The sequence below is a fragment of the Sander vitreus genome, chromosome 17, assembly GCF_031162955.1.
Source record: "Sander vitreus isolate 19-12246 chromosome 17, sanVit1, whole genome shotgun sequence".
In the NCBI taxonomy this organism is placed as follows: Eukaryota; Metazoa; Chordata; class Actinopteri; order Perciformes; family Percidae; genus Sander; species Sander vitreus.
Window position 1 is genome coordinate 22,059,600 of NC_135871.1, and position 22,129 is coordinate 22,081,728.

Genomic DNA, 22,129 nt, shown 5'->3' on the forward strand with positions numbered 1-22,129 from the left:
AGCATCACCATTAGGTTGACTTTTTTTTCCTTCTATTGAATGGATTGCAATGAAATTTGGTACAGACATGTTCCCTCAAATTTCATTTGTCCAATACATTTACGACGAAACATCTGCTAAACTTATTACGATCAACGAGTTCTGTTGTACTTGAGTTTAGTGCTAATTAGCCAATTTTAGCATGTTAGCATGCATTAGATTATTAAAGCATACTTATTGGTTTGAAACCGATATCTTCCCCAGCAGCAAACTGAACACTAAGCCACCGCAGCCAAGTGTAATCTGACATGGAATTATACAAGGCTTGAAGAAAAGCTGCCCTCCTATTTATGCATCTCTGTCACCAGATAGTCTTTCCACAATGCCAGTACATAATGCTGGCCATGAACAGCTGTGTAAACACATGAAGCCAGTTTATCCACTGAGGTGAAGAGCTTTTATGACTTTTTGTGATCATCATCATGAAAGTTAAAACACCATAAAATGAGTAAGTGAAGTACAACATATCTGCACTGCATCACAGATAGCTAGCTTAACACAGGAGGTAAGTCTTATCTTTACTGAGGGTAGTCTGCTTGTGAAAGCTAAATTAACCTGCATCAAGGTACACAGAGGGAGGAAGTGTGGGTCAATGTAGACATTATACCATGCCCGTTTGTGACAACAAGAGGTCAATAGACTAGAGTGAGTGAGTGAGTGAGTGAGTGAGTGAGTGAGTGAGTAAGTGTGAGTGAGTGAGTAAATATGTGAATATGATGTCACATTTACATAATAGCCATAGGTCTTTACAGTCTATGGCTTAGGCAAAGCGTTGCTTTAAGTCAAATGCTCTAAAGGACAGAGCTAACATATTAATGTTGAGCATAGTTTAGCGTGTTAGCATGCCAACATTTAGCACTAAAGATATAGAAGTATTTCTGAGGCTGATGGAAATGTCATCAGTTTTGCAGGTATTTGATTATAAACCAAAGTATTGGACAATTTAAATGTGAACCTGATGATAGTTACAATTGATCCTGAGGGGGGAATCAATGTCTGTAGGCCTCCCTAATTTCATAGTTGTTGAGATATCTCACTCAAAATCACCTTCATTGCCCTAGAAAAGTCAACATCATTAGTATTCATCATCAGGAGACCATGAATGTCTAAAATGTCATCATTTGAAATACATGCTCATGTTGCTTATGGATCCAATTTCCTCCAAGATTCCTATCTCACATTCTTGGGATGATTGCAAGCCTGAACTGTACACATAGGCCTACAGTACAAGAAATGTCTGTATTTTGTTGCTGTCTATTTACACAGAAATAGACATACAGCTAAGAACAGGAAGTGAAACAATGATAGGTCAAATGTAAAGTAAAAGTAGGTAAAACAAGACAGCCTAAATAAAAGTATATAGGTCTCTATAAAATTAATGAACAACATGTGTAGGCCTATAGGCTATATAAGTCAGATTGTTTCTGTAAGTTGTAAACTAGAATACAATAGTGTATGTTAAAAAAACAGTGCATAACAGTGCAAACCTATAAAATAGGCCTACATAACTTATAACAGACTAGTGTCAAAGAAAAAGAACATGTGCTTTTGATACATTTTTTGAAAATAATTGGTGTTTTGCTTAAAGCATAGTTTGCATTCTGGTACTTTACCCAGCTGCAGCAGCCTCGGGCGGCATGAACTTCAGCAGACAGCGTGAGAAGAAAAAAAGCTCCTTTGACGTCAGCCACGTTAGATTATCATTTCAGTAGTCCAAGATGGCGGAGGTGAGCGGGTTGAGGAGCCGAAATCACTTCGAGCCCAACTGCAAAAGCCGAGTCGTTGACGAAGGTAAACCGTTGTTGATTTTGTCGAGTAGATGTATAACAGTAAACCGATTAAGGAGTACGAAGTTGAGGAGCGGGGGGTTACATTTGAACGTTTTTTTGGTATCTGTCGCCTTTGTCTTTGTGAGTGGTAAACTCGCTTTTCCGTTAGCCTCTGTTTTCAGTTAGGGACCCGCGGTGTCCTGAAAAATGTGGTAAACCCCCTGCCAGATTGTGTTTCCTCTAACGTACTTCGCAAACACAGTGTTAATACAGTCCAAACTGTGTGAACATTAGCTTAAGAGAGATACATGTTGTCGGTGTGCTTTCGATCTTTCAAAACATGTTTTCTCTCTGTAACTTAAGCTGAAAAGCGGTTGATGACACTGATTCTGACCTGGATACAACATTTAACCGCGACACCTGTCAGCTCATTTGTCCGGGCCGTCACTTTCACCTGGACCACAGAGGACCGGCGGCTTGTCCGTGGTTGATTGTCCGTACACCTGCCTGTAGCTGCACAGTCACCGGGTTTGAAGTGCATTGTTTCTGAACTTTGAAACAGTCCGCTTTATGCAACTCTCGCTTTCTGTGATGGGGGTTTCAGCCTAACGAACATACACACAACACATAGCTAGTTACGTTAATCTTCTCATCCCACTAATGACTCGGATATTTTTAAATATCCTATTATTAGTCTGTTCAGTATGCCAGCAGACTTACACACGTATTTGCGAAGCTAATTTTGTCCTCCGAATACATTTAAGTACAGGAGTGTGATAGCATTTTACATTTTAAGTAATTATTAATCACAACAAATGAAAAGAAGTAGTCCATAGTCATTAACACACTGACTCTTGTAAAAATGAATAGCCTGTCACAACTGATGCTGACTTTTCTTGCATTGAGGTGTGCAGGTTCCAGACTCAAGTGTGGTGTTGATATTCAATATCTCATAATGGGATATACTGTAAGTTACTGACAATTGTGGAAATTATGTGTTCCCAAGCTTTTCATAGTAACTTTTTCTTTGGTCAGGGTTCTCAAGCTTCAGTGTTGAGGTTTTTTTTTTAAATCAGGATTACAGTTTTCATCTGTAAACATCAAAATATCCAGTATTCATTGGTGAATCAGCAAGGATCCATCTTCCCATCTGTGACAACAGTGCTGTCTTTAAATTGGATTTAAAGCAGTGTATGTATACTTTGACAAGTTGGGAAAATGAGGCTACTGCCAGGCCCTGTTTCTCATGAATCCAGTAGTTAATTGACTGAAAATTTGCAACATCAACAATAACTTTGATAATCTATAAGCCTTATCATTAATCATTTGCTTAACCAAGCTATCAATCAAATGGCAAATAGAAATGGAAATGATTTGATGAATTGACTAAAGTTGTCATTAGTTATAGCTCTGCATGTTTATCATTACAGACAGATTATGTTTTATCAACCGAAAAGAGAAAAATATCTGATCTGATATCCTTTTCCTCTTTTGTCTGTTATTGCAGCCTAACCTTTCTCTAGGCTAAACCTTGTAAAGACTGGTAAGCAAACAGTAAATTGTCAGTTTCCAAGGCTCATCACTGAGATATAGTCTGGAGGACTCCTTTTATCATGATAACCCTTATGTCTACTTTCACACAGGCCAGCTGACTCTGTGGCAACAACATTCAATAACTGCTGCTGCTCTTAGTCTGCACTTTGTCCTCACAGACTCCCGATTGGTCTGCTTGCTGCAGTTGAACATTTGCCCTCCTTGACTCTTGTCCAGGGAGGCTGTGTCAGGTTGTCTATTGATGCTGGTGTGCAGGGAAGTCAGTGAACCTGCATCTTAATAGGCTGCAGTGGATTCCTCATCTTCTTTCATAAACTCAGTCCTTGCAGTCTTGTTGTCTTGACATATAATACACATATGTTGCCTGGTCACTCAAATGCATAGCCTGAATGTAACAAGAGGATGTTGAAACTCTGCTTGAGGAGCACTGGCATTAATAATCAGTGTTGCAACAGTAGAGAGAAGATTATTGCATGAATTTGTCCTGCTTTCTAAACACTTAAAGTGCCAATGTTCTCTCTTACGGTCCAAATATGAAGTGGCTTAACAAACAAGACATCAGAAAATATTTAACATAATCTTGCTTGCAGAATATTTGTCACTGACTAACTTAGCAGTAGTGCATTTCCCTTGCATGCCTCAACTTCACCACCAAAGGTTTAAAGTCTTCATTCATTTCCTACACCAAATCTATAAAAAAAAAAGCCAGGAAATAGTCTCTTTATAGTATGAAAGCTCCCATATTTAGACAGCTGGTTAAGTTAAGTGGACCATGGCCTTATCAAAGTCTGCCTCAGATATAGTGCAGGAGTCCAGGGAAGGGAGAACTGATTTGGGACAGTGCTGAGATGTAGGCTAGCTTGCGTAGACACTCTATTCTTGCCATGCATAGTTAAAGATAGACGTGTGTGTGTGTGTGTGTGTGTGTGTGTATAAACTCATCTTATCCCTTGACAACTTTGTGTGTGAGTATTCACTGTGCAGGATAATAAATACGGCAGCTAACATCTGCTCAGTGCCTCCATAAGATAAGAAGTAATGTAGCTAATTTTCAGTCCTGCCCTCATCTTCTGCAAGATGAGAAGTAGGACAGTGTGTTAGCCACTTGAACATGAAGTGGGCGTGTAGCAGCACATATCAGCAAAGATAATGGTTTTTCATTGGCTGTTATGCTTCCTTGCATGCTTATTGTGTTTTGTCTCTCACACACATTCTGCTGCAACACCGACTCCTTGCAGTCCCAGCAGAATAGTGTCTTTGTGTTGGGTCCCCTCTGTGGCTGCAGTCTGTGCCACTTCATCCTGCAAAGTGCTGCTCTGGACTAGATGGGAACCTGCACCGCCACAGACTGATAAAATCTGCAGGGCTAATTTGTGTGCAGAGCAGATTAATGTAACGGCTCCATGCTTAACAGCACTATCGCAGCATTGCTGCTGCCCTTTGGGAATTTGCTGCACCTCTAGGTTGGATCTTATTAATGCCCCATTTACAGTTGTCCTTTTGAGCAATAATATCCGTTAATGTTCTCAAAGTTGCCCTCCCACCACCTTCAAATGGTCCAGTGCTGGGCCCGGTAGTCAAACAAGCCTGCATTTTCACCATTGAGAAAACTAAATTAGAAAATGTTCAAAAATTAGGTCATTGCCTCTATTTTAAACATCGCTACAGTTGTCATGAAGGGGGAACTTGGCTATAGAGGTTGGGCATTTTAACAGGGGTGTCTATGGGGATTGACTACCTTCTGGAGCCAGCTTTGTACTACCTTCAGTGACCTCTCGATGAATTTTAGTTTGTGGCACTAAGGTTGCAACAGTTCAAGGTGTTTTCACTGTTGTTTTGTCGAACTGTTTCATGTTGTTGTTTTTAAAGTTCGAATAATAATAAATAATTGTGATTTGAGGTTTTTTTTCCATTATCGAGCAGCTCTAGTTCCCTGTGGTCCAAGCAGAGTAACCAATCATGACTTTCATATCTAGCTCTATCTTTAAATAATTAGCAACATTAAAGCAGAAACGATTAGTTGATATAATTAACTCTAAATTGTGCGGATGTGCTGCTGTTCTTTTGTCGTGTGATGGTGAATATAACATCTTTGAAGTTGTGGACTGTTCATCGGACAAAACAAGCTATTTGAAGATGTCCACTTGGGCTTTAGGAAATTATTGGATCAACCAAGAAAATAATCAACAATCTTAAATAAGTGTTAGTTGCAGCCCTAATCAACATTTATGTGGCTAATTGGTAAAGAGTAAATCATTGGTGTGCACTTATACGTAGGGCTGGGTATCGTTCAAAAATTTCCGACAGCGGTACCTAACACACTACTACATATTTTATAAATTTAAGTTTCATATTAAACTGGGCCTACAATAACGTGCGGGTGGCCTAAAGCCTTTATGCATACCTTTTTAGTGCATAGAATACTAAGCTATTAAAATAATCGTTGGTATGATCTTCTAGATCATGTTTTATGTGGCACAGTGAATTCTTAGGATTGACTGTCTCTGTAGATGGCTACCCTTCTAGCCACCCACAACCTACCTCTCTGCTATAGAGGCAATTTGGTCAGTGCCTAAAAAGTATTAAATTCGGTACCCAGCCCTACTCTTCGCCAAATGACGAGTAACTTCTTAAAATGTGTTCTTGACAGTTGCTTTTCACTGTAGACCGTCTTGATGTGTCATCATTATAAAAGCAAATTCTGGTTTTACTTGTTTGACATAGATGACATTGCAGTATTAGTTTTCTTACTGTTCAGGTGGAGTATCCAGGGTGTGTCTTTGTCCCTCTTTTTTTCAGATGGGTAATTTTGGCTTTCTTTGCTCATCAAGGTTGAGCAATCAAATTGGAAGGGATGGGTCATGCGTGTGTGTGTGTGTGTGTGTTCGCTCGCACAGCGGCGCTGTTGATGCATCTAAGGTCGATACCACGTGGAAATACTTTGTAACGTCCTGTGTTATTCCTCTCAGCTGGAACTGGGCCTCGATGTGCTAAAACCACGGCCGTGGGATGTGCTGCCTAAAGTCCGGTAACTTGATGGTGGCCGCGTAGATAGCGCCGACCTTAGCAGCGGCCGGCACCGCAACAGCATTTTCACCACCGTCGTCGTTTGACATAATTCAGCCAGTTAACCCGGAACTCGTATATCATAACACCTCTCCCTTAAAGGTACAGTACCTTGGTGAATGTCTCTTTCAGTCTTACTTGTGGGTCACCACCAAGGATTATTAGGAACACCTGTTAAATTTCTCATTAATGCAATTATCTAATCAACCCATCACATGGCAGCTGCTTCAGTGCATTTAGGGGTGTGGTCCATGTCTAGACAATCTCCTGAACTCCAAACTTAATGTCAGAATGGGAAAGAAAGGTGATATAATCAGGGAGTGTCATCTTAATCCTTGGACTTTGGGAACTTTCACCAGTTCTCCCATTTTAATGTCCAACAATAAATCGATGAATCAATAAATCAATCTGCAGATAAATCAATGATTAATCTTATCAGCCCTAAAAATAATGCTACCAACTAAGACAAGTCTACTACATGTACTACTACTAATGCATGCATTACAGTTTGTGGCTCGGCACACTTGCTTATACTGCAGTTACTGTGACATGAAAAAAGGAGTCTTGCAGTTTTAGAGAAAACGTGCTTTCATTTTCACAGAAACATCAAAATGACGAATGTAAAAAAAAAAAAAAAAAAAAAACACTATCCTCCTAACTTCCTTTTCTTGTGTCCTTTTTCCTAGCCCTTTGTGATTTTCAGCACAAGGCTATTTTTGAGCTTGACCTAGATGGGTAGACCAGAGTGGATAGCCCAGCACAGAATGCTGGAGAGAGCTACAATGTGACCAGGCATTTCACTTTCTCACGTTAACAAACTTATGACAATCATCTATACTTTAAAAAAAACAAAAAAAACAAAAGTTTTTTTTTCCGGCATCTTACACAACCCCTTCCTCCACATTTGCCTCCTTCTCACTTTACACCCATTGTCAGTACATTAACATGCAGCATGATGTTATCTAACCAGTGTAATTTAATCTCTCTCTCTCTCTCTACTTTGTGTGGTTATCTAAAGGCTTGAGTGGTGTGGAAGATGTCCCCATTTTTCGGCATAAGCAGAGGCCTCCTTTAGCCATGTCCGAAGACCTGGAGGATGAATTGCTCCCCAGCACTACGGCCTCAAACTTAGGCAAAAATGCCAGCCTTGCCCCCTCAACAGTTGAAGAGACTCGGAAAGAAGAGGTAAAGTGTTACGATATTTTTTTTTTTTTTACAGTATATACTATTCCTGTCCATTGACAGGCACGCATACCATATCAAACTAAGATTTATCTAGGAGAATCTTTTTTTTGTCATTCTATAAATGTTAAGGAAGAGAATACCCAAGAGTATAACACTGTGTGTGTGTGTGTGTTTTACTTTTTAAAATCTTTGAATTCTAGCTGCATTTGCTGTACGTCAGGCTGCTGAATGTGGTCACCTTATTTCCACCCAGACACTTTGTTTGCTGATCTCAGCTTCGTAAATTTCAGTTCCCTATCTCCTCCATTAAACCTGCCTCATCATCAGTGTAATCGCTTAAATGCTTTCTCGATGCCAGGGAAAGCCCCTGATAGATTGCAAACTCATGTCTTCAGGATGTGGTAGTGGAAGAGAAGGCCAGGCCCATCCAGATTGTCCTGGCCAACGAGGAGGAGCACAGCTTTGAGCTGGACGCTGCAGCGCTGGAGAGGATCCTGCTGCAGGATCACGTCAAGGACCTGAATGTGGTGGTCGTGTCCGTGGCCGGGGCCTTCCGCAAGGGCAAGTCCTTCCTGCTGGACTTCATGCTGCGCTACATGCACAGCCAGGTGAGATAAATACTGTGTTCTTTTATAGTTATTCAAGTACTTAATACATGATGTCAAGTGTTCCCTATGTGCTGCTGCGTCTTGATTAGAAGTTTTATAATCTGGAGTAGGGCTGCACGATATGACCTAAAATCCAAATCATGATTAATTGCACATTTTACCTCTAACAATAAATGAACGATAATTTAATTGAGGAGCGGGAGGATTCAATTTGAATGGACACTGCGTTTTTGTTTTTTTGTATAAAGTTTAAAAAACAAAAAGTCTTTTGCATGATAAAAATGTTGTTGTTGTTGAGTATGTGGGCTATACAATCTATTTCTTAACTGCTAATGAACTTGTTAGTCCTAACTTTGAACCAGCAAGTTTCGTTTTAAGCTCCTCTTTTTTTCTGCTTATGGAGAGCTACGCAACACATGAAGCTATATCGATGAGGAGGAAAACCTCAACACCGGTACAAGCCTACAGCTGTCCGGACACGGAGTGCGGAAAGTTTGTCATAGTCTCCCGGACGGGTGAACTGAGACTCTGTTTCCTGCTTGTCGGTCAGCGGTTAATGATCGGTTAACATTTCATTTCATTGTTCTATCTTTTGGAAGGCTGGCTGCCAAAAATCGCCACTTACTAGCTAATTAATTAGCCTGAGTTAAACGCTAGCTATCAGTAAACGGAAGGTAGTGTCTGGTGTGTGCGCCTGTGTTTGTGTGTGTTTGCGCGTGTCAGCGACTGGCGAGTGTTAACTTCATACCCTGCACACGCGGTAGAATGTTTTTAAGGAGAAAGTAGGCCTATCAACAGAAATAAATGATCGTCATGGGAAAAGTACGTCGATAACAGCTTCAGAATTTCGATGTCGATACATTTTCGATTAATCGTCCAGCCCTAATCTGGGCAGAATAATATTTAACACCATGTGTGCACTTTCATTTTGAACACTGGGGCTAGTTTGAAATATAAATCCATCCATCCATCTTCATCCGCTTATCCGGGGTCGGGTCGCGTGGATAGCAGCTCCAGCAGGGGACCCCAAACTTCCCTTTCCCGGGCCACATTAACCAGCTCCGACTGGGGGATCCCGAAGCGTTCCCAGGCCAGGTTAGAGATATAATCCCTCCACCTAGTCCTGGGTCTCCCCCGAGGCCTCCTCCCAGCTGGACGTGCTTGGAACACCTCCCTAGGGAGGCGCCCAGGGGGCATCCTTACCAGATGCCCGAACCACCTCAACTGGCTCCTTTCGACGCAAAGGACTCATTCCCTACCTGGAGAAGGCACTCCATCGGTTTCCTGCTGAGAACCATGGCCTCCGATTTAGAGGTGCTGATCTTCATCCCAGCCGCTTCACACTCAGCTGCCAACCGATTCAGTGAGCGCTGAAGGTCACAGGCCAATGATGCCATCAGGACCACATCATCAAAAAGCAGCGATGAGATCCCCAGCCCACAGAACTGCAACCCCTCTCCACCTCGACTACGCCTCGATATCCTGTCCATAAATACTACAAACAGGATTGGTGACAAAGCGCAGCCCTGGCGGAGGCCAACTCTCACCTGAAACGAGTCCGACTTACTGCCGAGAACCCAGACACAGCTCTCGCTTTGGTCGTACAGAGGTTGGATGGCCCTGAGAAGGGACCCCCTCACCCCGTACTCCCGCAGCACCTCCCACAGTATCTCCCGGGGCACCCGGTCATACGCCTTCTCCAGATCCACAAAACACATGTAGACTGGTTGGGCATACTCCCAGGCTCCCTCCAGGATCCTTGCGAGAGTAAAGATCTGGTCCGTTGTTCCAGGACGGAATCCGCATTGTTCCTCTTCAACCTGAGATTCGACTATCGACCGAACCCTCCTTTCCAGCACCTTGGAGTAGACTTTACCGGGGAGGCTGAGAAGTGTGATACCCCTGTAATTGGCACACACCCTCTGGTCCCCCTTTTTAAAAAGGGGAACCACCACCCCGGTCTGCCACTCCTTAGGCACCGTCCCAGACTTCCACGCAATGTTGAAGAGGCGTGTCAACCAAGACAACCCCTCCACACCCAGAGCTTTAAGCATTTCTGGAGGGATCTCATCAATTCCTGGGGCTTTGCCACTGTGGAGTTGTTTAACTACCTCAGCAACCTCCACCAGTGAAATTGATGCCAATCCCCCCTCATCCTCCAGCTCTGCCTCTACCATAGAGGGAGTATTAGTCGGATTTCAAAGCTCCTTCCACCGCCCTATTACTTCCTCAGTTGAGGTCAACAGCGTCCCATCCTTACTGTACACAGCTTGGATGGTTCCCCGCTTCCCCCTCCTGAGGTGGCGAACGGTTTTTCAGAAGCACCTTGGTGCCGACCGAAATAGTCCTTCTCCATGTCTTCTCCGAACTTCTCCCACACACGCTGCTTTGCCTCTTTCACGGCAGAGGCTGCAGCCCTTCGGTACCTTGCAACTGCCTCCGGAGTCGTCTGGATAACATATCCCGGAAAGACTCCTCCTTCAGTCGGACGGCTTCCCTGACCACCGGTGTCCACCACGGTGTTCGTGGGTTACCGCCCCTTGAGGCACCTAAGACCACAGCTCCTCACCGCAGTTTCAGCAATGGAAACTTTGAACATTGTCCACTCAGGTTCAATGCCCCCAGCCTCCACAGGGATGCACGAAAAGCTCCGCCGGAGGTGTGAGTTGAAAGTCTGTCGGACAGGGGTCTCCTCCAGACGTTCCCAATTTACCCGCACTACCCGTTTGGACTTACCAGGTCTGTCCAGAGTCTTCCCCTGACCCAACTCACCACCAGATGGTGATCAGTTGACAGCTCCACCCCCCTCTTCATCCAAGTGTCCAAAACATATGGCGTCAGATCAGATGAAACGATTATAAAATCGATCATTGACCTTTGGCCTAGGGTGCTCTGGTACCAAGCACACTTATGAGCATCCCTATGTTCGAACATGGTGTTCGTTATAGACAATCCATGACTAGCACAGAAGTCCAACAACAAACAACCACTCTGGTTTAGATCAGGGAGGCCGTTCCTCCCAATCACGCCTCTCCATGTGTCTCCATCATTACCCACGTGCGCGTTGAAGTCCCCCCAGCAGAACTATGGAGTCACCGACTGGAGCCCCATGCAGGACTCCACTCAAGGTCTCCAAGAAGGCCGAATACTCCGAACTCTTGTTTGGTGCATATGCACAAACAACAGTCAGAGTTTTCCCCCCCACAACCCGCAGGCGTAGGGGAGGCGACCCTCTCGTCCACCGGGTTAAACTCCAACGTAGCGGCGCTCAGCCGGGGGCTTGTGAGTATCCCCACACCCGCCCGGCGCCTCACACCCTGGGCAACTCCGGAGAAGAAAAGAGTCCAACCCCTATCCAGGAGTATGGTTCCAGAACCAAGACTGTGCGTAGAGGTAAGCCCCCACCAGATCTAACCGGTAGCGCTCCACCTCCCGCACAAGTTCCGGCTCCTTCCCCCACAGAGAGGTGACATTCCACGTCCCCCAGAGCCAGCCTCTGCTGCCCGGGTCTGGTCCGTCGAGGCCCCTGACCTTCACTGCCACCCATGTGGCAGCGCACCCGACCCCAGCGGTTCCTCCCACAGGTGGTGGGCCCATGGGATGGAGAGATGTCCGCCATGTAGCTTTTTCGGGCTGTGCCCGGCCGGGCTCCGTGGCAAACCCGGCCACCAGACGCTCGCTGACGAGCCCTCCATCTGGGCCTGGCTCCAGACAGGGGCCCCGGGCTTCCTCCGGGCAGGGTCACTTCATCCCTTCCTCGATTTTTCATAGGATTTTTGAACCATTCTTTGTCTGGCCCCTCACCTGAGACCACTTTGCCTTGGGAGACCCTACCAGGAGCACAAAGCTCCAGACAACACAGCCCTCAGGTTCATAGGGACACACAAACCTCTCCACCACGATAAGGTGATGGTTCCCGGAGAAATATAAATGGTAAAGTTAACTGATATTGTTACTGATATTAAAAATACATTTGTCTGTGATGTGTATGTATCTTTTCACATGCTGGAACTGGGTAGAGTTTTTCTTTTTTCACAGTCCACAATGTTTTGGATAACTTGTGCAATGATGTGGTTATTGGATATTCCTTTTGATATTCATCATTTAACATAATTTATTGAGTAATCGAATATAAAAGGTCATGGTAAAAACAATTCCACCACAATTTTTTATATATATATTAGGGAAATTAGCAAAAATATAGGAAAAATTGGAGAAGACTAAAGAAAATATTAATATTGAAGAAGCAGGAACCAGTGAAATTTGACAGTTGCCTATTCACTTTCTGTCAATTGACTAATTAAAGAATCTATTCTACTGTAGTTGTGATGCTTATTGCCGATGCAGACATCTTTAAAAAGCATTGATTCTCTCACACCTGTTCTGATCTATTACTAAATCCTACACTGTTTCTAAGGAGATAAGTTTACTTTATACATTTTTTTTTTTGGCATGTCATTGTTGGTTTGGCATTTGTTCTGTAGCTGGTAAATTCTTCTTTTATGAACATCAAAAGGGAGTAATCTGATCTGTTGAAAAATCACAAAAGTTTTTTTTATTAAAACAAAGGCACAGATATGATATTAATCAATTTAAAATAGGCCTGTGATGGACTTTACATAGAAATGGCATATAATGATGTCAGTTATCAACTGGTGCAGAGTGACGGTGAGCTCAGTAAATAATTGGTTCACACTTGTTGTTGTTGTTGTGTTTACATGAGCTAAGTAAACATCAAACAGCTCATCCTTCCTCTGGGGCTTTAATATTGTGTAACATTCACAGTCGGTAGAGATTGTGAAAACAGGTGGGCTCGATGAACAAGTACAGAAGAAGAGATTACAACCAGTACTGGCATGTGTACCCGAATGTGACAAGCAAAAAATAAAGTGCGTCCTGTTTGGTCTCCTACTGAGATACTTCCATAACCAGGTGACTACGACATGCAGCAAGGCGCGTGAATAAGGCAGGGTGGTTTAACTGGTCTCTAACTGGAACTTTTACCATAATTAGGTTTCATAATAAGAGTTTGAGAACTCAGGTTTATCAGGTTTTCGCGTTTCAGTCTAATAGTCTAATTTCTCTGTGTGGTTACTGACCTTTTGAAATAATGTCTGTAAATATGAATAACACAAAGTGGTACATTACATAACCAGACACACTTTTTTGAGCATGTCCATCCAACAACTGTGTGACGCTCTGACACACAACTAGTCCTTCAAAAGCAGCCAGGATCACCTTACACTCACTTGCGCACACACACTCTTAATACACACAACCCTAAAGACGGAGGAATGTTTTTCTCACAGCTGTTGGGCAGCATGAACGTGGGCATTCATGCAAGTCTGACCGGTTCTGCACATGTTCACATTTTTCCCCAAACACTGATGCTATTTGTTCAGACTGTGCTTCTTTATATTCAGTTACATGCAGAAGTTAATGTTACAAATAGCAATTGTCACTGTCGTGTGCTGGTTGGTATTATTATTATTATTATTATTATTATTATTATTGGACTTTTGGTGTTATCAAATGACAAATGACATCTTGCTCAGTCAAAAGATCCTGGTGAGGACATTCAGGACAGATGCCATGTTGTAGAAACCAAGAAATCAGTGTCTGTGCATACTTTGTCTTGCAAATAAGGTATTTGCTTGTGAGGCTTGTTTATACATTTCCTATTTGTGGTCAGTGGATCGCCTCACTTAACCGCCGGAAATAAAAACAAGGGCACAGTGTGTTGCTTCAACCTTTTTTGTACCTTTTTGTACTCTGACAAAAAAAACATGAAATCCTTTGCTATGGTTTTGAGTCTCAAATTGTGCTGCAGTGCCACTAGTCTTGTCACCGTGGGAGTCACATTTCGTTCAGTGTGTCCCAGAGTGATCTGTACTCAAGTTCAACAAACAACATTGTACTGGTAGATTACATGTTAGTTATATAAGGCTCATCCAAATGTAGCCTGGTGTTGGATTATAGTCACATTTTGTCTATTAAATCAAATACAATACAAATCAAATTTCATATTAATTTGGACAAGGTTTGGAAATACTGTGGTGTCAGGTCTCAAGTAAAACAATAAAAGAGAAAATAAAGCATGACTCTATAATGCAATACTTACACCACATCTCCTCTTGAGGTGGTAATCTGAGCTAAATGCTGGTGGACTTCAGTCCATTGACCTGTTACTCTCCTCCCTCTTTCTCTCGTACCATTATCTCTCTACCTACTCCCCACAGTCTCGGTCTTCTCTTCCCCTCACACGTTCCCTCATCTTTCCTCTTAAATCTGTGTGGATTTTCCCCTATTTTTCTTGTCCCAACCAATCTTCATCTATTCTATTTCTCTTTACTTACTGTCGCTTCCCTCTTTACCTCTGCAACAGGGCAAGCCGTGGATGGGAGGGGATGATGAGCCCCTGACAGGGTTTACCTGGAGGGGAGGCTGCGAGAGGGAGACCACGGGAATTCAGATCTGGAGCGAAGTCTTTGTGGTCGACAAGCCTGATGGCAGCAAGGTACACAGTTATCAAACAAACAATACGATAAGTCCTTTTATGAGCTTCATGAAAAAATGTCATGGGTTGGCAGCATATTCCGATTGTTGCATCTCGTCTCAACAGGTTGCGGTGCTCCTCGTTGACACTCAGGGAGCATTTGACAGCCAGTCCACCATAAAGGACTGTGCTACTGTGTTCGCCCTCAGCACAATGACCAGCTCTGTACAGGTGCGACTTTAAATTATGTCTTGTCTGGTAAAAAATATGCTGTTGCTTTTCTTTCTCACAAAATGTCAACATTTATGTCTCATGTTGTTTCTTGGATTCCAGGTGTACAATCTGTCCCAGAACATACAGGAGGATGACCTGCAGCATTTGCAGGTTGGTGTCATGTCTTCCTCTCCTCCCAGGAGAAAGTGGCACCAAAGTTACAGTAACTCCTGTTTTCTGGTCATAATTCTTTTTCTCTCATATGTAGCTCTTCACAGAATATGGCCGGCTGGCAATGGAAGAGATCTACCTGAAACCTTTCCAGGTACTGACTGCTTCTGTTGACTGTGTACATGCATGTAGTCCCAATGAATAAATCCCATGTACCATTAAACATGCACCTTGTCCAGAAAATCTACCTACAGGGTACAATATGTATCATGTATTTTTATAATGGTAATATTTATTATAATGAACCCTGTAAGTGAAAACGGGAAAGGTATGGACAATAAGAGTCAAAAAGTATAATATTGTATTAATATTGATCACTTTATGATTTATGGGAACTATGGGATCTATATCTGTAATTTGTCTCTGTGATGTTGGCGGTGTGTTTCAGTCCTTGATGTTTCTGATTCGGGACTGGAGTTATCCTTATGAACACGACTACGGGCTGGAAGGAGGCAACAACTTCCTAAACAAAAGACTACAGGTGAGAATTTTATTTAAATAAAGTTGAAAATGCACATTTTTTTTTTTTTTGCCGCGGCAGAAAATATTTTTCGACCCTGATATTTCTACACATTTTTGAAGATATTTATGCAGCAGGTCACACACTCACTGCTCCTGTCGAACACACCACACCTCGTTTCAAAGAGCGCCGACATACTTGATGTCATCGTCTGTTCAGGTGTGCGCAAATTTGCTTAGCGCGCGGCGTGTGTGTGTGTGCACATTCCACGCATCAGTTCACTACGAGAAGAAAAAGCACACACTTTCACTGTGAGAGTAAATAGTTGTCTGCTGACTCAGGTGAAACAGAACCAACACGAAGAGCTGCAGAATGTCAGGAAGCACATCCACTCCTGCTTCTCCAACATCGGCTGCTTCCTGCTGCCACATCCGGGCCTCAAGGTGGCCACCAACCCCTACTTTGACGGCAGGCTGAAAGGTGAGAAAACAGGAACGTGCACGAATAATGGAAGAGTTGTAGCCAAAGCATGCTGGAATGAGATGTCTGAAATGTTTCAGAGGATCATCGAGGTGTTTGTGTGTTTCAGACATCGATGATGATTTTAAGAGGGCGCTGGCCAAACTGGTGCCTCTCCTCCTGGCCCCAGACCGACTGGTGGAGAAGGAGATCGGAGGGAACAAAGTCACCTGCAGAGATCTCCTGGAGTACTTCAAGGTCCTGCAGGATTTTATTAAAGTCCAGTAGTTTCACACTTATCGGTCATAGGTCGATAAACAAAGCCTCAAATTATACACTCTGCTGCCTAGTCTGCAAAAGCTTGAATAAACGACACAAAATGTTTTGGGTTTTTAGCCACAGTAGACATGTACATGTACGAATGGTGGTTGTTTTTTTAAACACCACCTATGTGCAGTATGTCCCCGAAAGTGAGTCGTAAAAAAGTTCTTACCAGGCTGTTAAATTCCTTTGTGAGCTGCCTGAATATTAACATTGTACAGGAAACACTGGTGTGATAATCTGTATTATTGTACATTCCTGCAGGCTTACATAAAGATCTACCAAGGGGAGGAACTGCCTCACCCAAAGTCCATGCTGCAGGTCAGTTACTGTCTCAGGGATCTTAAGTATGGGTTACACATTTCAGGTTTTATCTTGAATCTCATTGTTTTCTCCTGTTTGTCAGGCGACAGCAGAAGCCAACAACTTGACTGCTGTGGCAGGAGCCAAAGACCTGTACGGCAAGAAGATGGAGCTGGTAAGGACACGTTTTGTCTTTCACAGTCATTGTGAAGCACAATCATTTCAATAACCCCAAGGTTGCCAAAGACGACCAGGTGTCATTGAGGGAGAGCAGGCTGTAGCCGTGGTCTGAATTTGATATTGTTCACAGGAAGCTAGCAGCACACTGAACAGAATTGTTCAAATCACATAATATCTAATAAAAATCCTGCAAAATGAGGCCTAATGAATATCTAGCTGGAGTTCCCTTGAGTCTTCATCTCTTCTGTCGGTCAAACTTTCTTCCTGTCACTTTCAGGTCTGCGGTGGGGACAAGCCGTACATTGCCCCGGCCGACCTGGAGCGCTTCCATGAGGAGTTTCGCGAGCACTCGGTGCATTACTTCCGCTCCGTGAAGAAAATGGGCGGCGAGGAGTTCTGCCAGCGCTACCAGAGCCAGCTGGAGTCCGAGCTGGACGAGACCTACACCAACTTCTCCAAGCACAACGACGGCAAAAACATCTTCTACACGGCACGCACACCTGCCACGCTTTTCGCAGTCATGTTTGCCACCTACGTGGTGTCCGGCGTGACGGGCTTTATCGGGCTGAGCACCTTAGCAGTGCTGTCTAACCTGGTCATGGGCGTGGCGCTGCTTTCGCTCTGCGCCTGGGCGTATGTGAAGTATTCTGGAGAGTTTCGGGAGTTGGGAACGATGATAGATCTGGTGGCCGAGACACTCTGGGAACAGGTGGGTCGTCGTTTGTGTGTGTGTGTGTGTACAGTATGTGTACGTCCTGGTTAATCTACACGGTGAGAACAGATATTGCGGCATTTATTATGGCATTGAGGTACTAAGCTTGAGTGATATCAACTACCTTAAGCTAGAACACTTTAGGTTTTTCAACAGAAAAGGTCTGGAAATGAGAAATGTCAGATACTAATGCAGATATAACCTCATCAAATGTAGTTTACTGTAGTTCTCCATATTAGTTTGATTGGTGTTGCTTTTTTTTTTTTTTATTTGTAGGTGTTTAAAAGCCAGAGAAACAAGATCCATCAGTTTTTATTTCCTTCTGTTCACTGCATGTTTATGATTGCCTTCACATGCTATCATCCATCTCACACAATCTTAATCACTTTTCAGTGCCTCCCTCTCCCCCCCGAAACTTAATCAGCCCCTACTTTTATTCGCTTTCATTCTTCCGTCAGTTGTTGGCCTGCAGACTCGGCACTCAGGAGCACAAATATGAAGTCAGAGGGTTTCTGTGTTCCTTATCTATGTTTCATGAATGTTTGGGATTCACCACAAACGCAGCCCTCGTGTCTCCTCTGACGTCTCCCTCCTTCCTCTGCTTTTGTGTCTCTTCCTCCCTCCCTGCTTTACAGAAGACGGTCAGAAAGGTGAGCGGTGTCGGTTCCCATTTCTCTGATCTTCTGCCTGCCGTATTTCCTTTCCTTTTTATTTTCTCCACCTCCTGCTACCAGTCTCCCTGTATTCTTTTCATTTGTTTGGTTCAACATCTACCAAGTTTCCTCAGGTTTTAATCTCTCCTTATCTTTTTATTTCTGCTTAATCTCTTCCCCAAATGTCTGGATACATCTTTCTCATCTTTTATCCCTCCATTCTCCAGTGTCTGTCTTGCTGTCAGTCTTGTTTTTTGTTTTAACTCTCCCGTTCCTCCCTGCTGTCCTCTCAGGTGTTTTCCAAACTTTTGGAGCCTGTCAGGAGCCGCCTGGCTTGGCCCGTCTCTCTCCTCCCTTCATTCCCACCAGGAGCGATGCTGGGACTCCAAGCTCTGTCTCCTCTCAACAACAACAACTACTACAAGAAGATGAACTAGCTACTGGCCGGATTTACAGACTGTTAAACTTCCTTCTCATATCCAAACTTCCTTTTGCTGGCTTCTTTTATTGTTAACAATGAGTCCAATGGTGGTGGATTCTTATACTTTAACCCCTGGACACCCTCTGAACACTGGCAGGCCAGGCTCATCTCAGGATCTCATGGACGCCTGCCCAAATGGTTTTTAATCATCTTGGATGGCTGATTTCTTTTTTTCTTTGTTTTCTTTTTCAGTTGAAGCGGTTTTGTTCAGTTGTGTTGTGAATCTTGGGTTTTGTTTCTGTGGTCGCCATTCTGGAGACATCCATTTTTTTTTATTTTTTATTCTACCTACATTTTTCTTCCCTAACCTACTTTCTTTGTTTCTTTGTTCCCTTTTTATATACGGTATATAGTATGTTGTTTTTTTAAGTTAACTTGATTTGTTCTCACACAAAATCCTCTTTTTGTCTCCCCTCTCCCACAGGTTTTGAAGCCACTAAGTGAACATTATATGGAAGACAACGTCAGACAGACGGTGGTTAACTCCCTCAAAGCCAGCTTGACAGAGCAGAGCTCACAGCACACCAAGTTAAAGACTCACTGACGCTCTCCCTCCTCCACTCCCCCGTCATGTTCATCACCCTCCTGCCCACTCGCTCAATGTGTTCAATCCTAGAACAGTGAAACTAGTTCAACACCAAAGCTGACCCTCTTTTATCCCCCCCCCCCCACACACACACACACCCTCCAATATTTGCTGTTGCAGACCTGTAGGCTCGCCGTCTGCCCTGCTCTTTGTCGCCCCCTAGTGCCTCAGAGCGAAAACTGCAGCTTCGTGAGAGGACCGAGCAGACGAGCCGGTGGTGAACGCCTCTTGCCAAAACGGGACCTAAAGGACTGTCATCTTCTCCAGTGTGCCATGCTGTGATAGATGTGTCTTGTGTTGTAGACTCTCTCTCTCTCTCACACACACACACACACACACACACACACACACACACACACACTCTTACTTACTTGCTGGTAGCAGACTGCACTCGCTTCAGGATTGAGCTGTAATTCAGGGAAAACTGACACCGCCGTAGGCAACTGTTGTCAACAGTGGATGCAAACTGAAAACACTTTTCTGTGCATTAATCGTTTTGTCTTACAGGCCAGAGCTCCGTTTACTTTCTCTTCAGCCCGTTTGTTAACGTTTCCTACAAGCACAAGTCATAATCGACTAATAATGAGGTGATTTGTCATGCTCGTGTCTTTTGTTATTTCAGTAAAATCAGGAATACGATGTTATTGATTCTACTGAAGTGATAGTAAATCGAAAACCCCATCATGGACAAGCTGGAGAGGCTTTTTTAACTGTCAAAGTTCCGGTCTGTCCTGGTGAATTGATCCGTCGTCTTCTACAAATCGGAACTGAACTGGAAATGAATCCAAACTGTTTTTTTCCTTCTTCTGACACCACTAGTTCACCTGGCTGTCTCCCACTCATTTAGTTTTTCACACTAAGTTTGGAAGGTGCGTTAACCAGGTGGCATATAATCAAACTCTGGGCTCAGGTTGCTTCTACACATCTGTACGTCTTTTTGTCTTTCCCTTTTTAATATTTTGTGATTGTAATCCTGAAGAGAACTGTAGGAAGCCTCGAGCCTCTCAGCTGATTTTTGACATGTTTTTAATTTTAGGACTGACGTTTTATCTGACCTTTGGCGTCTCGTAGCGGACCTGCCAGTGTTTGGCCCTCTGCATGCTGTTAAGAGCTACTGCGTTGTAGCATTAAGCTAGCTAAGAACCTTTTAGAGTCCAGGCGTCTGTTGTCAGGTCGCCGGGGAGGACTGTCTGTCATTTTGAACCATTTTCTCTTCCGCCGCCTTTCATGAAGGCCACACTAGCCCTGGATGTTTCCCCTCACATTTTTAAGTCCTCGAATTCTTTCCTTTCGGAGCCTTCTTTCACTTTTGGGGAGTTAGAGATATAGGTTGTTTTAAGCTTAAACTCCTATTACACCTTTTAGGAATAGTTTGACATTTTGGAAAATATGCCTATTTGCTTTCTTGAGTAAGTGTTGGTGGTGCCACTCATAGAAACGACAGCAGTATAAATCTTCTCCTCTAACTCTCAGCAAAACTGTGAATAAGCCAATCTCCCCAAACGGTTTCTTTAACTGACCAGAGATGATTGTATCTACTGCCTTTTTGCCCCTCCTTCTCTAGAGTTGGATACATCTAAATCACTCTGTTGACCATTTCTCCATCAGAGCTGGGTCTCCTGAAAGCAGCTTGATAAAATGTGGTTACTCCACAATAGAGACCTGACGTAATGTTATTAAATCAATTGAAACCTGCCCCCCCCCATTTATATTTCTCACAGCTGCTCTTCTGTCTGAGCTCTTTTTTTTATTGATTCCATCCACATTTCTCACCTCAATTGCCAGTCTCATACTGTAGTCTCTCTCTCTCACTCTCACAAATCGGGCATGTATATTGGATTAAATATTTAAATAAACTTTGTATACATTTTATAGTGAATCAGTTGACAATGGCTTTGTTTTTTGATCAACTTAACAGTCTGGTTTAAAAATAAGTTGCTGCTTTAGGGTTTACACTAGTTTATCCGCTTTTCATGAGGACGGACGTGAATAGAAACGTGTGAATATTTGGTTTCTGATAGGAAAATCATTTGATTGTGACGAGTGGGTTGGAGACTGTCTGTCTGCCTTTTAAAGATATCTCCGGTAATTTATTTTTGAATAAAATGTTTACCTTAAGAATAAATCCTCAATTCAATTATTTTGGCTCCTTTTTGTCTGTTCTTTTAAAGAATTGTTTATTGGAAAAGACTATTAAAGGTGCTGTAGGTAGGATTGCGAAGATCCAGGACTTAGCCAAATTTTTTAACATCGACAACTTCTCAGTCCCTCCCCCCTTTCTGCTAAAGCCCAAAACTGTCTCTTAAGCCCCTCCCCCCACAAGGGCGAATGAATGTGTGCATGAGCAGTGATTGACATGCAGTTAGACTCCCCCCCCCTTTCATGTCTTCATCTGTCCTATGAAAATAAAGGCCTATAATGCCCAATCTTAAAAAAAAAAAAAAATCTAATGTAATTTCCTTACTGTAAAAGCACTTTATGCTGCATTTGTTGTATGAAAGGTGCTATACAAATAGTTATATAAGCGGTTATTCCCTTCAGGTTGCTTATAGCTGCAAACACCATTCAGGGAAGTGTAGCCTGAGAGAAATCACTGGCGCTGCTAGGGTTAAGTAAACTGGGGGAAAGTGTTAATGCAGTTAACTTGGGTTTATTTTAATAAATGTGTTTAAGCAATGGAGAAAAACTGTAATGGGAAATCTGTTTTTATACTTGGTTTTTCTATTTATTTATTGTTGAGTTAGTCTTACATTTCAGAGCAGTAGGTAGTGCTTTCCCTGAGTGAAGACTTGCTTAATCAATGGCCTCGTTTC

The 22,129-nt window shown here is 43.2% G+C and overlaps 1 protein-coding gene across 4 annotated transcripts; it reads left to right on the forward strand.

Annotated features, from left to right (window-relative positions):
* The first annotated feature begins 1,740 nt into the window (after positions 1–1,740).
* On the forward strand, positions 1,741–21,195 carry atl2 (atlastin GTPase 2). Of its 4 annotated transcripts, none has more exons than XM_078272823.1 (15): positions 1,741–1,830; positions 7,447–7,613; positions 8,009–8,221; positions 14,461–14,511; positions 14,607–14,738; positions 14,844–14,948; positions 15,051–15,101; positions 15,199–15,255; positions 15,550–15,642; positions 15,963–16,101; positions 16,211–16,338; positions 16,666–16,722; positions 16,808–16,879; positions 17,162–17,593; positions 19,155–21,195. In XM_078272823.1, exons 1-15 carry the CDS (start codon positions 1,758–1,760, stop codon positions 19,272–19,274), a joined length of 1,890 nt encoding a protein of 629 aa, XP_078128949.1. In that variant the 5' UTR covers positions 1,741–1,757; the 3' UTR covers positions 19,275–21,195. The 4 variants fall into 4 exon arrangements, with proteins under 4 accessions (XP_078128949.1, XP_078128948.1, XP_078128951.1 ...); XM_078272822.1 differs by lacking the exon at positions 19,155–21,195 and adding an exon at positions 18,543–19,103; XM_078272825.1 differs by lacking the exon at positions 14,461–14,511.
* The last annotated feature ends 934 nt before the right edge of the window (positions 21,196–22,129 follow it).

Bases quoted from the DNA above. Each gene is read 5' to 3' on its own strand.
- atl2 (XM_078272822.1), top strand. From the start codon at position 1,758: ATGGCGGAGGTGAGCGGGTTGAGGAGCCGAAATCACTTCGAGCCCAAC. The intron at 14,739-14,843 runs GTACACAGTTAT...TCGTCTCAACAG, and splicing joins ACAAGCCTGATGGCAGCAAG to GTTGCGGTGCTCCTCGTTGA. The intron at 16,339-16,665 runs GTCCTGCAGGAT...ACATTCCTGCAG, and splicing joins ATCTCCTGGAGTACTTCAAG to GCTTACATAAAGATCTACCA.